Source organism: Pogonomyrmex barbatus, unplaced genomic scaffold, assembly GCF_055798465.1.
Source record: "Pogonomyrmex barbatus isolate J1 unplaced genomic scaffold, ASM5579846v1 scaffold9, whole genome shotgun sequence".
NCBI classification, from domain to species: domain Eukaryota; kingdom Metazoa; phylum Arthropoda; class Insecta; order Hymenoptera; family Formicidae; genus Pogonomyrmex; species Pogonomyrmex barbatus.
The window spans coordinates 5,121,757-5,139,473 of record NW_028297193.1 but is presented as its reverse complement, the minus strand read 5'-3'; the positions used below and the strand labels follow the sequence as shown (position 1 = coordinate 5,139,473).

General features: G+C 42.9%; 1 protein-coding gene across 2 annotated transcripts in view; it reads left to right on the top strand.

The window, feature by feature from the left end:
- Positions 1-17,717, top strand: part of Psq (pipsqueak) — a 38,732-nt gene that overhangs the window by 13,659 nt on the left and 7,356 nt on the right. For both annotated transcript variants that reach the window (XM_011641747.3, XM_089084980.1), the window contains 2 exons: positions 7,614-7,758; positions 8,388-8,552. In XM_011641747.3, the coding sequence (XP_011640049.1) occupies positions 7,614-7,758; positions 8,388-8,552 (310 nt within the window). The remainder of the gene's footprint in view (positions 1-7,613; positions 7,759-8,387; positions 8,553-17,717) is intronic.

Genomic DNA, 17,717 nt, shown 5'->3' with positions numbered 1-17,717 from the left:
GAAATGAAACAAGAATATGAAATGTAAAGTTATAAATATGGATTCTCGTTTTGCGCGTAATAAATCTCTTACTAACTCTTTAGTACGCCATAAGAATTTCGACGGCAATAGTAATTTATCTCGCAAAGTAGGAAATTTTTGCGTAACGAGATATCTCATTTGATCTCGTACGCTTGAAAGGAAGAAGCAGTATTTTACTTTGTTTTCTCAGATGGAAATATTTAATAGGAAATCGTAAAAGCTCAAAAGAAATATTCACGACGGAGATACATAGATAACGTGTAAGAGTTATGATGCGCAGTACGCGAGCGTATGCTTTTGCGCAATGTCAATTTCGGCGACACATTTTATGCCGCCCAGATCCCACAGAAAGGAACGTAATGAAAGCCATGCGTTTCTAATCTCAAATATGCGCCTCTTGTTCTTCAAAAGAGAGAGATATATTTGGGAGGAAAAGCTGACCTGGCCTTGTAAGCGTTTCTTTTCGAGAATCTTCACAAGACTATCTGACGCGGGACGGAGATATCCCGAGTTGGATTCTATTTTACGTTCACCTCGGGAAATGATTCTACGTAAGTACTCTCGGGCGACAGTCTATTTCGTCCCTCGCGGCCAAATCAAATTGGCATTTATACATCCGAGAAATTCCGGGTTATCATAACAGCGAGGTCCGAGGAAACGTCGACGCGGGAGAGAGAGCGCAGTGCTTTATGCAGAATCCGTTGGTCGTCATGCAGATTTTATTAGTTCCCTTTATCATTCGCATCTCGACGAAGCTAGAAAGGAAGCCCGGCGAGAGAGGGGGGGGGAGGGGGAAGGAGAGAGGAGAACTGCGAAAGAAGACAACGGAGAAAAGTCTCCTGGAAGATTCCAGTCTCCTCTCTCCCTTCCCCCGCTTGGAAACGCGAAATAGCTCGAGATGAAGGAACCGGGGAGGTGAAGAAGAAAGAGGGGAGCGGTCGTTTCCGCTTGCGTTTTCCCGGAGAAAGAGCTGGTTGGTCGTCGTCTCGAGAACGGTGGCCGCGAAAGGGAAAAATCCAGGAAGAAGCGAGGAGGCGACGCGTCGATAACGTTGGAAAAACGTAAAAGGCGCTCCATGGAGAAAGAACCGACGGATCGTGGCGAGACGAGGAGAAGGAGGAGAGGAAAAAGGTGGCTGGGTCGACTCGGGAGGGAACGAAACGGAAAGATAGATAGATGGATATAGAGGGGGAAAGAAAAAGCCAGAGGATAGAGAAAGAGACCGAGGGATAGAACCAGGACGGAGATATAGGAAAGAACGATGGAAAAGGGGAGGTTGTCTCTCCCTATCATTGGGGTGAGAAGAAGGAAGGAGGGAGAGAGAAAGAGAAAGAAGGGTAGCGTATAACCGTGGAAGCGAAGGGGCCACGAGAAAATAGCGTCTTAGGCGTGGGGGGAAAGAGGGAACGGAGTAAATGGAACCAACCCGCGCGCGGCGAAAGAGAGAAGGTTGGGAGAGGGATGGAAAGAGGTGAGCGGAGGGTCGTGGAAGAAGCGATGAAACGACCGAGAGACAAGAAAAAGGAGGGCGAAGGATGGCGAGGGAGACGGAATGATGGTCGTGAAATGGATGAGAAGGGCGAAGAAACGAAAAGAGAAGGAGAGGGAGAGAGAGAAAAAGAGGGTAGGAATTGAAAGGGGAGAGCGGGGAGAAGAATGAGGGCGGTAGAGCAGGTAGGGGGATAAAACACGAAGAGCGAGCTCGTCTACTCCGCGAATGGCAGAGGGACAGACGGGGAAAAAGAAAGAGGACGTAGCATAGCAGGGAGGCGAGGTGAAATTGGACACAAAAAGCTCGAAGAAAAATTGAGATGAATCGTAGGAAGGAAGATGGAAAGGCGGTCTTCTTTCTCTTTTCCCGCGAGGGGAAAAACCCGTGCTTCTTTGGGGCTGCGAAAGAAAATGCGAGCGTAAGGGATGAGAACTGGTCGCTGATGCTTCGCTTTTTTGATTCCTCCTTTCGATATTCTCACGATGCTATCTTTTTTGCTTCAATCTTCGAAACAGGTTGCTTTTATTATTTATATTATAAATTTATGCTCGTATCATTTTCTTCATGTGTTTTCATGTATATAAAATACAATTTTGTTGAAGAAATTGATGAAATATTTAGATGCAAATCTGGCTTTCTTGCGACTTCTAAACAGAATAGAAAAGTTTTATCTATCTTATTAATAAATATTATGATTCAGATGAAATAATATTTAATTAAAATAAAAAGTTTTTATGCTTATAATAAAAAATATTAAAAAAAAGGGAAAAAAGGGATTTTATATTTTTTATATATTTTATTTTTATATATTTATCTTTTATTTTTTTTATATATTTATATTTATATATTTATATATTTATATATTTTTTTACATATTTCATAAAGAAAATGATTTTCTGTATTTTTCAACTGCTATCTTTTTTTGTATTTAATCATCAAAATTTTTTTTACACTTATTAAATTAAAGTTTAAAAGGAATTTTTTGGGAAAGAGCCAGAGGACTCTATCAATTATAAAATTCTGAAAATAGAATACTAACTCCATAAATGTCTTATAATATTATTCCATCTTAGAAGATTGTAATCAAGATATAGTTGAATTCTCTTCTTCTCAGCTTTTTTTTCTTTGAAATCGTTGCATTTTTTAGTGTGAAATTCTATTTTAATATAACCATTCTATTTTGACATAGCCGCATTATCTCATTTTCATTATCACATTTTCTGTTATCGTATGCGAAAAATGTAATCTGAGAGATTGAATTCTTCTTTTCGTTCCCTGATCTTTGCCGAGACTCTCGGTTTACTATTTCTCAGGAAAGCGGCGGCTTTCTATGCGCCCGAAAGATTGGCGTGCGAGCTAACTGGGGCCCCCCCCGTGAACATTTTTTTATTATCTTTCTACAGCATTTCGGTGTCATGTCACAAGGAGAGATGCATCGTTTTCTTCCGCCCTCTCGCGCTTTCGTCGCACATACGAAATCGAGGGAAACGTGCTCGCATCCCCTCTTGCGATCGCGCCTGTAAATTCGCAATTTCTCCTGACGTTTTTCGAGCGCGCCGTTGTCGTCCACGGTTCTTCGTCACCACCGGCGGCCTCCTCGCGTTCCTCTTCTCGTGAGTTTCAGTGAAAGTGACAGGAAAATCGCTCGAGAGACGGCCGCCGAGGCCGTAACTCCCCGGAGAAACCAGGCAAAGTGTTTTAGATCCTAACGCGTGCATCGCATTAAGACCGAAGATATATCGAGAAAGCGTATCGATGGTTGCAATCGATCGCACTGATTGTCGCAATTTTCACTGAATACTCGAGATACCGAGTTAACACTCGGATAATTTAAAAATTATTTAGTTAAACGTATACAATTTGTGTTTCAAAAGCTATGAAACTGCATGCTTTGAAATGCATGAAAAGCATATATTTACATCGTAGATTTTATTAAAAGATATAATTCATAACACATAGGAAAAATATAGGAAAAAAATTTAGATTTTTTTTTACATAATATTGACACACATTTTAATACTTTTTTAATTTTTTACTTTAATTTTTTATTTTTCTAATTTTCACGTTTTATTCCTCGCGTCGCTCGTGAGGAGAGCACACGATTTTTTTTTTAATTTCGCATTTATTATCGCGAATAAAAAATTGTTGTACAATTACACGAAATCTCATCCTTTTTATTACATTCGGAAGTTTAAGCAAATATTTAAATGCTTATTTTATACACGCAAATACAAAACGTTTTACTAATTTTATTAACATAAATGAGTATTCATTCTATCTGTTTGCAAAACACGGATGTATAGGATTGTCTCGTAAATTTTACTACTAGTCGAGATCATCTCATCTCGCCCGGCCATCCCGTCTCACTCCGTTTCTTCACGTCGCGTTGCATCCGGTTTTCTCCCGGTTCTCTCTCTCCGCGGCCGCTTTAATTGCGCGTCTTCCTTCTTTCACTCAATTATCCTCCTCAAATCAACGCGGTTAGCCGTGTCGCAAGGGGCTTTAAACAATGTTCCTCAAAACTAGGTGAGCCACTTTTACGCCGCGCCGCGATCGAATCGCGCTCGATCTTTCCGGCTATTCGCCCGCGCAAATTATTCCGTCGCGGGTAACACACGGCGAGATATAAGAAAGAACGATAATCAGGGAATATAAGGAGGCGAGCCGTTCTCGTGTAAACGCGATTGGAAAATACTGTGGGTGGTCTTCCCGGCGGCTTACCCACAAAAATTATTTCATCGCGGATAAAAATGGCGGGGGTTATACAGGATGAGATATACAGACGAATGGCGGAATACAGGGAAGTTACTTTTTTTTTTTTTTACGCGACACGATGAAAATGCAACGGGTCTTTATGATTATTCGCCGACTATTCGCCTCTCTCGAATTATTCCATCGCGAATAAAGAGATGGAATACAAAGAGAAGGCCGTTAAGCTTCGTCTGGCAAATGACAGAATTATCATTATTCCCTTCAACTGAAAACTAATAAAAGCAGAATCTTTTAAGTACATACACGTATATGTGCCGTTAAAAGGAACTTTTACAAAACGTTCCTGCCTCGCTATATTTAAAATGAAATAAAGCTATAAAAATCTTGTTGTATCTGATTCCCTTGTGTATTTTTATTTTATGAGAGATACACTGCGGATTACGCAATTATTAAGAGATGCTGCTACGTCCGTGAAGGACTCGGGGAAGTGCGACCGAATATATTAAGTGTTTCTTTCTGTTCGTTCTCTCGTTCTAAAAAATATCTTTTTATCACAATCATCTGCGGCGATAAAAGTTGAAATCGGAAAACGTAGGAATTCTGCTATTATCGGCTTAGCGATACGTCTCCCAGTTTCATCGAATGCTTACAAAGTTGTAACGGTGAAATCACACAATTGCGACATGATGGATTAGATAAACCGGGGAACAGAAAAGGAATTAATGCGCAACAATCGATTATCATCATTCTTTCCCGTTATCACGAATTATCAGCGCGTCTTCGCGGTCGGCACGCTAGGTAACCCAATTTCGCGATATCAATGTGCGCACATTGCTGTTACGCGAGTTGCGTGTCTATACCGTGCGACACGCACGCATAAGCTCGCTATATAGACATAAGGCAATTCGCGGCGTTTCGATTTCGCGAACAGATTTCAAACGAATCGTAGTTTCTCCAGGTGTCGAGGAGAACGTTGTGAAACGACGACGCGTCATCGCGTTCGTCAAAATAAAGAGAATGCGAGAGGCGCTGATTTTTTTTTTGCCAAGTCCCGAAATTGTCATTACGGCTCGAACTCTCGTCGACACATCTTGAACTCCGTAATTCTATTTCAATTAATTTATTTCCCTCTTGTGGGATCAGAACTGGAAAACCGGGGCAGGGAGTTAATTGAGCTGAGGTATGAGTTTTGTTTTGGCAATAGCAAATTTTATTTACTATTATAACAAATTTTGAGAATTCCGCTGATTCTGTAACGGGGCAAATATTTAGTAAGCAAATATCGGGGATCCGATTGAAATTGAACGGGCGTTCAAGGATATGTGTTAGTGGAATTTTGGAAGTTCATTACATCGGAGGCACGGCCGATGTTCGCCGGTGTGATTTCTCGCAATAATCGATCGCAATAACAGATCGAAACGAACAGCACGCGCGCGTATCTACTTCGCAAGTATAAGATAGAGGCCGGCGAAGTAAGTGCGTCAGGTGCGCTCACGTACATTCACAGCCGTGCGTTACCTGCAATCGTTCGCAGGTGCGTCCACATCGAGGGCCCTCGAAGGATAGCCGGAGAAACGGCAGATGGTACGAGCGTGCCGGCCAATGGGCTGCGAAAGGGATGATGATGAAATGCGAGGAGAGAGAGCAGAGAAGAACTGAGAACTTGGAAAAGGAAGAGTTAAGATCGGGTTAAGAAAGAAGTGTATTTATTTACGGCAGCCTGTTTGCACAGTAAAATATGTAACATAAAGAAAGATAAAAGGAAAGAAAAAAAAAAATCAAAATTTTGCGAGAGTGAAACGTATTTTTATTGATATAAAGAATTATAAAAGTATTTAAAAAAAGAGTCGGTATTTTGCGAAACGTGTGTTTGTGAAACGTGTTTTTATTAACCATTGTTTTGCTTGACGTTTCTAAATTTACAATCGTAAGTTGTGAGAATTGAGAGAATTGAGAGATAATCGTCATGCGACAAATTTGGAAATTCAAAGCTTAGAATCGAGCAATCTAAATTATTGACATTACATTTAGGTAATTAATTTCGAGAAGAATAGATTTTCGTATAATATTCTACGGAAGATTCCGAACGGTAAGTAGTGACATCGATGGGGGCGTTCCATATCGAATCAGACGCGGAGGATAGAAGCGATGATAGAAGCGAGGTGTCGTGAAGATTTCCCAGACGTTTCTTGAGCGAGCGGGCAGGCGTATGAGCGAGCGGATGAAAGGCAACGACGAGCGTCGAAACGAGCGCAAGTAGCAGGAGGTGAAGAGGAGAATGAGGGGAAAGAGAGAGAAAGAGAGAGAGAGAGGGAGAGAAGGCGGTAGAAGGCGAGCTTAAAGTTTCCCCGTTATCGGCGCACGTCTAAGCAACTGATAAAAGCCCGTGTTCCTACGGACAGATAACGGGCGGAATGGCCCGTATAAAGAGTCACATAGATAGAGGCAGATAAAGCACGGTCCACGGAACAGGTGAATGTCGCGACGTGGGCAGACCAACGCCCGAACCTTGTTGTATTCGCGACGCGTGCCGATTCGCTCCTCGCGTCTTCCTCCTCGGTTGCGTGGCTCCCGATCGTAACGCCAAATCGATTACGATCGACCGATCGATCGTTAGACCTCTTCGACAGTACGCGAAAGTGTATTTCTGGTTTTTTTTTGTGTTCCCGCGCCGCACTGCGCCGCGCCGCGCTTCCGGAAATAACGTCCTCCCCGCCGTGACCGCGTCCCTTCTTCTTCCTGCTTCTTCCCTTCGTCGTTCCTTTCGTCAGCCCCCTCCCCCCTCTCCCCCGTCCCGCGCGTCGTCCCTATCCCACACACCGATCTTCTATCTCCTCACCCCTCCCCCTTCTGCCCCGCATCATCTCTTCTTCCCTGTTCCTTTCCGCTCATCTTATTCTTCTCGTCTCTTGCTCGTTTCCGCCACCCGCGCTTCGCCGCCCCCGTGGCGTGTAGAAAAACCTTCGTACCTATCTACCTTCTCTCTTTCTCTCTTTCTTCCTCTCTCTTTCTCTTTTTCGTGCTCGCGTGGATATCGTCTCCCGTCCGGTACATAAAACCTCTTGGAGATATCTTCTCTGGCGGTGGCCGTGGCGGAAAAAGAAACCCAATATTTCATGGAGACAGATCGTTATTGGGGCGTGCACTACAGGTACTGTCCCGCTCTCCGCGGGTCGATCTCTCGTGGCAGGGGAAACGGCACAACGGGGGGATGACTATCGCGGTTGGGAAAAAGCGGGAAGGAAGAGGCTCTCGTCGTCTCTTAGGGTCGTCGTCTTCGATGACTTTCCGATGAATCCGACTTTTCGACACGAAGGGAAAAGTCCACCAACCCAGAGAAAGAGAGAGAAAAAAAGAACTCGACTGAATCGATCTTTCTCTGTTGCAGCGGCGGCATGGCCGGGCAGCACTACTGCCTGCGCTGGAACAACTACCAGTCGAATATGACGTCGGTGTTCCATCAGCTCCTGCAGACCGAGGCCTTCGTCGACGTCACCCTGGCATGCAACGAGGCCTCGTTAAAGGCGCACAAGGTAGGCCGGTGTACGCGATGTACCACAGGAAAGAGAGACAGAGATCGATGACGCGACCGCGATCGAACGCGCGAAATCGAACGTCAGACCTCGATTCGAGAGGAACGAAGATTATTAAAATTATATTGAAAATTTAGTACGAATTTATAACAGACTGATGTTAAAAATGTCGTGTAAATATTTGTTGTCAATTTAAAATGATGCCTGCTTTGTTGTTACGGCTTACTTACGGCTCTGCTCTCCGATCATTTAAAAGCTAGTAGCGCATAATCACATTCGTATTTCGATTACAATTATTTACAACACTTTAATGAATTATTTATGATACTAAGGAAATATTCAATATCTCGGATAGCCAGTATTAATCTTAAGTAATACAAACTTTCTTAATCTCTCGACAGCGCTAATTGAAATATCGATACTTTGAATATTGAGAGAATCCATTTGATTATAGAACAACACATTTTCGAGAAGCAAAATGGGAACGATCGCGGTGCACGAAAGTCTGTCGAACGCTTCTTTTGCATTATCCAGTAGATTTAATCAGAAATCGCGATTTAATCGCGAAATGTTATCTCTATTTGACACATCTCTATTTACGATGTTTTCGTTCTTTTCTACGTTTTCAGGTGGTGCTGTCGGCCTGTAGCTCCTACTTTCAGAAGCTTCTGCTGTCAAACCCCTGTAAACACCCGACGATCATCATGCCACAGGACGTGTGCTTCAACGACCTCAAGTTCATCATCGAATTCGTCTACCGCGGCGAGATCGATGTCTCGCAAGCGGAGCTTCAGGTGAGCGCGCGAAGAATAAGGTCGATCTTCCGCCGCGTTCGTCGACCGTCGACCGTCGACCGTCGCGGACGACGATTTCTCCCTTGACGATTGAACCCAGTCGAACTCAATCTGAATTTTAGCGATGAAATCCGAAACATTACAATTATCACTCAGAATACAAGAATGTATGCCAGCGAAGCTATAAAAAAATACGTATTCTCCGTTTTCAAGTTGCAAAACGATTTATCATTGGTCCTCATTTCAGGATATTTCTATTTTAATGACGACGTTCTCGTATACGACGATAAGAATTTCAGAAATATAAAACCTTTATTCGAGAAATACGTAATATATATAAAAGTTTAGATTTTAATGAGAATTTTGCTTGAGTCGATTATCGCAACTTTAATGATTGGTTCACATAATTATGCGGTAATAATCTGTGAACTTCTAGCGTCTCTAGTTATTGTTTCTTTAGGGCTCTTTAGGACCATGTGCATTAAAGGTCCAGAAACGACTGGATCTCGCACGCGCCACGGTATTAAATAACACATACGCGACCGCTTCGCTTTATCTTATCACGCTTACGCGCTATTACGACGTACCGCGAGTCGCAACAGTTATGCGTATTACACTGTGAGATTTTTCGCCAAATCGATAACAGGATATCGCGCGGAACGGATCCGCGGGCTTCATCCATCGAAAAAGCTGTATGAAAAAGCTGCATTTTCTATCGGATTAGCGATATATAAATATCTTATAAATCGATGTGTCTAAATTGCAGAGTATCTCGTTTCAAGTATGTTTTTTTCAATGCTATATCTTTTAATATTCCGTATGCTCTCCGCGATATTCGCGAGATGAAACTCGTTTGGGTGCATCGACGTATTCGAAACGCCGAGAAAGTACGTCAGCTTTTTCTCTTCTTTTTTTTTTTCTTGCGTGGTTTAAGCGTCTTCAATCCTAGTTCGGACTTTTTAGCACGCCTCTGGAATTCGAACAGCGATCAGAGAGAGACGCTGAAGATACTTTCTCGCCGTGAGACGAATTCTTGTTTTATCTCAGAATCTTCTAACTGATCATTCGACAATGTAAGATTAGATAAAATTTAAATATTTTTGAAAGAGATTCAATTTCGAACGAATATATTTTACAGTAAAAATAAGGACTTAGATTCGATGAAAGAAATAACGAAAAATTAAATATTGAGGATTAGGAGTACGGAATTAAATTTCAAAAATTATGCTTCGAAACACCATTAAGGGATATCAAGGTATTATGTTATTGGTCGAAAGAAATTTTCTGTTGCCAATTTAAATTTAATTCGTTCGTTTTCTCTTCATTTTCGTCTATTACGTCTAAATTAGCATGATTCTCCGGGATAAAACATGTTCATATTACCATACGCGGATATTACCGACATTCAAGATCTTTACCGACCTGATAAATCTATTTTGTGATTAACTTGCATTGTTACCGACCGTCGGAACATTTTCGGTCTAGTGAAGTTACCTCTTTTCCTTCGATCAGTGGTCTCTTGCGAATCTTCTCGCGAACAGACATTGAAAACAGTAGATGATATATCTTTGATCATTAGTTCTTAGAACATCACTATGATATATTTCTCAGAATATTCACACAGTACATTTCTTATATAATCTCAGAATGTACTTAAAACATTTACACGATATATCTATCCGATATATCCTCAAAACATGTTCAAAACATTCGTACGGTATATTATTTCGCACATATTCTCAGGATATTCTCATACATCATTTCTTATATATTTTCAGAATGTACTTAGAACATTTACATGGCATATTTATCGTATATTCTCAAAATGTGTTCAAACATCCATACAACATATCATTTCACACATACTCTATTCACGATGCAACTTTTTCGTATATTCTCAAAATATACTTAGAACATCCATACGATATATCATTTCTCCAAACATTCTCAGGATATTCTAAGAATATTTAAGAACATAAAATTCTCACCGGTAAACTCATTTTGCCTACCGATTTCCACGATCTCGCCGTCGCCTCTCGCGGCGTCGGTAAAAGAACAACCCCGTCCGTGGGAGAGGCCACTTTATCCTCCATGCTTCGGATCGCGATCTATTAGTTCGCCCAAGCGCCGCCGCGGTGCGCCACGCGCGTTCCGTGCGCGTTCGAAATGCCCGCTCCGGCACGACCGGCCGGCCGGCACGCGCGGCTCGCTTTTTCGCAGAGTCTCGACGATATCGCGCGCCGCGTCCGGCTTTATCGTCGCGCGACGTGCCGCGCCGCGCTTCAAAAACTTTTCCCCGTACGTCCGTGGGTCGCGTCGGTGCCACGCCGCGTGTGCGTTTCAAGTGTGCGTGTGTGTACGCGTGTGTGTGTGCACACGCGCTTGTTGTGTATATGTGCGTGCCTCTCGCTCTTTCTCGCTCTTCTGTGTACGGTTGAGTGCTCCAGATTTTCGCGCGAGGGGAAGCCAGGTATACATCGGATAAGATAAGAGGCGCGCGGATTGCCGACCTATCCAAGGATGTCTCGCCAGTGATAAGAGGTACGGCGCGCAGCTGCGCTAACCTTCCTCCTCTTTTTTTTTTCTTTTTTTTCCTTTTTTATCGTTTATCTTTTTTTCTTGACTCTCTTCCCGAGGACGCGCCGTTTCCGCGACGAATCGAGATTTATCGTGGCATAAGCGTAATCTTGCCTTTGTAAGTTTTCGTTGTACGTTTCAGCGTTGACTGCCGATCGTGCGGCCGTTTTGAGTAACGCGACACTCGGACGCACGCAGCTCTTATCGCCGCATAAGAATACGAATACACATATTCCTCTATCGTTGCAGGGAATGCAGATGGCAGATAAAAGCGACAATTTATCGTACCAATAATTACGGCGTAAATTGTTGGTATTAAATTCTGCTTAAATGACGAGCAATTATGGCGGACTAATTACGTTGAAAATATTATTATTGAAAGTATCGGCTAATTATATTGAAAACGCTATTTGGATTTCGGGAACTTTGCAAAAGTAATTGTAATAACGCACTGGAATATATATTCTTTCGCAGTTTCGATTTTCGCGTGATAATTTGTTTTACACGGCAGTCTAATTAATAGATTAGTTTTGCATCAGTCCTCTGTGAATCATTGAAAATAATTCCCGGCGTGTTGCGTAGTGCAATTTCATTACGTTCCATTCAAGCTTGTCGCTCATGGGATTTATTTTATTGTATCGAACGTCCGAAAAATTTTTGCGCGGTCTCGAAGCTCATTTCTAACTCAATTAGCAGAATTAACATTCATCACCACAAAATGCAGGAGTTCCGCTTCGAACCTACAGCAATTTATCGCGTTTCAGAACGGAATGATAATTTATCATCGCATTTTTTAAAGCAATTTTTGTATTCTAAATAAAGAATCACGGAACATAAAAATTATTTACCTTATTTTAATGTCAAATATTGTAATAATTAGGAACAAATTATCAAAAAATACAGTCGTCATTTCAACTTTACATTGCATCATTTTCAGTATAATAAAATTTAAGATAAAATGAAAATCGCAACAAGAAATATATTTTTTAATCGGTTGAAATAACGTCAAAATATAAAAAAAAGAGAAATATATAGATAAAAAACCTCAATATGAAAAATTCATACAATTATGATATTTTGTTTCTAATTATTATAAACAATATTTAGCGCTTAAGGGCTTAGCTTTTATGCTCTTTGACTTAATCATTTATTTTAGAATTGAATATGCTTACCTACACATTTTTTTAATTCTATTTTAAATCAAATGAAGAGAGGAGATAATATACATGATACATTAATCAAGACAAATCAAGCAAAGCTGTTCCTATAAATTGTCGCATTAAATCGTAATAAATAAGTTCATATTCTGATATTATGTTTATACAATTCAGCCAAGCTGAAAATTTATGTTCCTCGCTTGCATCTCGATTGGTTCGAACTGTCGCGTTTTTTCCTCCCGATTGATTTTAATCGTCCAATTACGATCGTCCCGATGAGGAACTCATTTGTTTTGAAGTAACACAGTCGACAATCTCTCCCGATCATTTTCCTTCTAGACGCGATCGCGGCGCGCGATTTATCGGAAACCCGCTCGCAGACGCCGGGAGATTATTTTCGCCGTCCTTCGCGTGGAACGAAGGGGATGCTTCGCCGGCCGGCTATTTGGATCGCGCGCGAGACGCGGCCGCGGACGACGAACCTGCTCCCAGCACCGCACACACGGCACCGCATGTTCCAAGAGAGTGCGGTCCAAATTTAAATCTTTCTAGCTGGCGAACGCGGCCCCCGTCGAGCCGAGTCGTCGGTCGTCGAACACGAGCGCTTCGCGTCGCTCCTCGTCGAGATTGATCGGGAAACGAGGCGTCTTCCATGAGACCTAACGCGACAAAGGCCTCGTCTTTCGCTCTGCTCGTTTTTATTGAAAGCTAATTCATCATTGACAAACGAATAAATATTTCATCAGGCACGAGACAAAGCGTTCTCCTGCGAGTGCCCGAGTCAACTCCCACACCGTAACAACTAGACCGTGATTCCAGAATTTGTCAACTGGAACCTAATTCTTTAAGTCCGATATCCTTAATTCGCTATCACAAAAATCTTCAGGCCTCTCGAAAGTCATTCTTCCATCCCTGATTCGTATCTCCGTGACCTAAAAAAGCAGAGCGCATTGACAGGATAAACGCCGGATTTCTCGGAGCAATTTTACGTTCGATGGAATAATATAAACGAGCAGAGACCGATCGCGGACGGGAATTCGAGAGCGAAGGAGGAACCTATTTCGCTTTTTCACGGGTACGATTGTTTGTCGCTCGTACATTCTCTCTCTCTCTCTCTGTCTCCCTTTCTCATTTTCTCGTCTCTCTCTCTCTCTCTTTTTCGTACTCGCCGCGGACCTAGCAGACTGTTTGAACCGGGTGATTGAATATTTGCGTCCTGCTGTCGCGCTCCCTCGGTACCTGCGCGCGTGCGAAAACACACCGGTCGCGATCGCGAAGGATGGCTCCGGCTCTCGTCATTTCGCCGTTTTTGCCTCCCTTTTCGCCCCGCTCCGTCAAGCGGGACGTGCCGGCACGCAACGATGCTCGCGCCCGTGATTGGTGCCCCTCGTCGAGGTGCTTACTCGACCCGAAGCCGCATATCTTGCTCGCAGGATTCGCTCCCGGCGCAATTTCGGCCTGCCCACCAGCCAGCGACACAAACCGATCGTATCTACGGGGTGTCCCCGAAGCAACGACACATATTTCACGTTCCGATCGTGAAACGCGCGCGAGGTGACTCGGCGACCCGAAAAGGATAATGCAAATATATGCGGAAAAAGAAATGCCACGATTTTATTCCGGATGTATATAAAAATATGAAAAATAAAAATTCACCAAGAGATGGAAGAATTATTTAGAATATAAATATAACTTAAAACTTTATATATTTAACAATATTTTAATTTGAAGTTTTGTACTGATGAGAATTAAAACTTAAATCTCAATTTGCTATTGATAAAAAATCCGATTAAATAATCTAAAGGTAAATGTCTGAATCGTTATAATGTGCAACGGTACGTAATCTTGAGACACTCTATATACGAGACATTCTCAAGTCCTCGTGTCGCACACTCGGATTAAATTGAACTTCTCTGCTCCGTATATACTTCCACTTTCTGGTGGCAATCTCGAGGCTTTTATTATTTTAATATCATTTCTAATACATTTTTCTGCGCGTTACAAGTAAAATGGAAAAAAAAAAGTGTAGATCAATTATAACTCCTATTATTATATAAATTTTATAAATCGATACGCGACTTCATGCAGTTTGCACAGCTTTTATTCTCAGTCATGACGCTTTTTTTCCACATTTTAAAGATCGATACGCGTGTTAGGGCTTCTCGAGGCTGTCTCTCGATAATCGATTTTCAGAATTAGTCCCCGACGAGATCGCGAGATCCGAGAAGGCTGTGTCCGCATGCAAAAGGTCGGCGATCGCGACGCGAGATACATTCCGTATCTCATTTTTGGAAGAAAGTTCGCGCAAACCATCGGCTCTCGGTCCCTCGCTGTCCTTGACACGGCAGTGAGACGACGACACGCGAAGAAAACACGTATCTCTCGTGTGCATCGCGCACACCGCGCGCGCGCTTGTATGCAGAGCCGATCTACAGGGTGCTTCCGAAGTCCGTCGTTGCGATCGTTCTCGGCGATTTATTTATTTCGAGAACAGCACGTGCTATTTTTCTCTCGCGCGAGAATGTCTTGTTTATCGAGTTACTGTCAACGATACGTAAAATTGGAAAAAAAAAAAAAAATTGTGCAAGGAATTTGTGGTCGGCTAAATTGGCTACGTGGACAATAACAATCGAATATCTTTTGTCGAGCCGAGAGTGCGACATTCGATTCTTGGTGAATGCCGCACGAATGATGCGTTCGCGATCATTAATCCGGGGAAAAGACACCACGAAAGTCTACTATTGTCCGATGGCCTCGTTCTCGATCGGCGGAATCCTTTCCACGACCACGTTTCCGAAAGAAATTCTCTCGCGGCGCGATACGGGACGAGGGGGTTGAGGGGAAAGTAGGAGCGTCATTGTTCTTGCTCGAGGCGATTTATTTCGGTCAGTGCAGTTTCCCCGGATCTCTGTTAACACCGATGCGGGAAAAATGACTTCTAACGCCAGTCGTTGCGTTTTCGCTGGTCGCGCACGAACGCGCGCGCGACGTTCGCGCGAAAAATCGCGCATCCTTCGAAATTAACCGATTCGACTTTCCGATTTCTCGAAGCGGCCTCAAATTTATTCGCCCCAAAAAGATAATAGACACGGATCGGAAGAATGCAATAACGAGAGGCGAGTGACTGCGAAAGGGATGGGATGGGTGGTGGGGATGGCAGGGGAGGTCTACGAGGAGATTTATCGAGTCGAAACTCTGCAGCGCGGTTTAACCCCCGAATTCACGATGTGTCGCAGATATTGGCGGGGCCCCCCTGCTACGTGAGAGATAATCGATACAAGGGGTAGCAACGCGACTACTGCGAGACGGTGTAGCTATATGTTTTAACTCCGCCGGATTTAATCAATAATCGTAACGTTAACTGATATCCGCGCGACGCTCTTCAGCGATCGCCGTGGCGTCGGGTTACCCCGTTTTCCTCCTCATTTTCGTTCGCGTTCCGAGCTGCACGGTGCTATTAACACAATTTTTGTGGCAATATCTGGGGACGCGGCGCGACAAAAGTCGGCTCGAATCGAAAAATCCATTATCTTCGTTTTACTTTGCCACTTATCGAAGAAGGGAATTTGTAATTCTTTTTCATTGTAAATCTCCCTCGGTGATTCTCGAATTAATTTCAATTACAAGCGATCTTAATAAGTAGTTGTATTTTTAATTCTATGTGTAAAAATATGTGACTTGTACTAGGCTAGACTTTAAAGTTGCTTTATTAAAGAAATGAGTTTCTGTCAAGAATTTAATTCAAAAATTGAGAAGAGTATACCATAAGTGTATTTGTTTGAAAATTTTTCATTAAATTAAGTATCTTTGAATTTATTGTATATTGAAATGTTAATAACGTGACATTATTGAAAAGACATGAAATACAATTCTGTAATTTTATCTCTACTTCATATATTAAATTATAATCCCAGATCATTAATATTGATAAAGCTATAATTTAGATTTTTACCTTCGTATTTCAAACAATTGCAGTTGTACGTACCCATTCGCAGTTTTTAAAAATACCAAATACAAGTACAACAGAATTTAATCTTACATAATTTCCGAAAGTTTATTAATTATTTGCATTAACATTCAACGCTTTGTCGTCGCGAGAACCATCAGCTTCATGAATAACGCAGTTATTTTGAAACTCGAATCTTATTCATGGAAAAAAATGTAAAAGTGGTGTCGTTTTTCGCGGAATTCCATAGCGGGCGAGTAAAAGTACGGAGAGTGCTCTTAGTTAAATTTAAGCGTCCTCGTGTGCAACGTGCATCTGCGATGCATGCGTCTCGTGACACGCGCGGTCGTTCGGTCGCGAATAGGTCCGTGGAGGCCGTAGAGCAGCGGTCGGCGATTTCGCGCGGAGCCGCCTTTTTCGGAACCGTCGTCTGCCGCCGCTGTCGCTGCTGCTGCTGCTGCTGCTGTTAATCGGCGCCACGAGCATTCTGCGACCGCTGCAGAACGCTTTCATAGCGGGCGACATCGATCGGATGGCGGAACGCGAGCTTGGCCCAAAGTACCTCCGGCTGTAGGCAACCGAGCAGGCACGCAGGCAGACAGGCCAGGCTGGCAGGTACTCGCGCGCGAGACGGGGTGACGAAACCGAAAAAGAAGAGAGAGGAAAAAAAGGAAGGAAGATAAAGGACAAGAGAGAGAGAGAGAGAGAGAAAAATCACGCGGGTCCGGCGAGCTTACTCGCGCGACTGTACCGGGTGTCTGCGTCTCGTCGCGGCCGCTGGTCCAGTCGCCGTCGAGAAGGGAGGAAGAACGAGGAGAGGGATGAGCCCCGCTTAAATCTCGGCTACGAAAAAGGGCTGGGGCCCGTTGGCGAACGCGTTGTCATCGTTGGTGTACGAACACAAGACGAACGCACCTTCCTTCCCTTTAATTATACTTAATCCCCTTAATCCCCTTCTGTACACGATATCTTTTCTTATATACTATTTATATATATATATATTTGAAGCGTGAAAATAAAAACACGAATTATTGAACTTCACATCAAAATTTTTGCTGAAACAGATGTATAATTAAAGAAAAGAAAGAGAGAGAGAGAGATAAGAAAGCGGAGAAAGTGAAAGATCAATAAAAAAAAAATGATCGTAAAACGTAATCCGCGATAGCACCTTACAATGGTTCTCTTTATTTCGCTTCATCTTCAAACTGAGTGAGTTTGTTTCAAGCTTTCCCTTTCTCATTCTACTCTTTTCGCTGTATATATGTACACACACACACACACACACACACACACACACACACACACACACACACACACACACACACACACACACACATATATATATATATACACACATGCGAGTGATAATACCGTTTGCCACGAGGGTACCGGGGCGACGCTCTGTAGGTCGCAGAATGACTTCATGACCGTAGCCTTTTTTATCTCCCTTCCCCGCGATCTACCCAGCTAGAAGAAGAGTAGAAG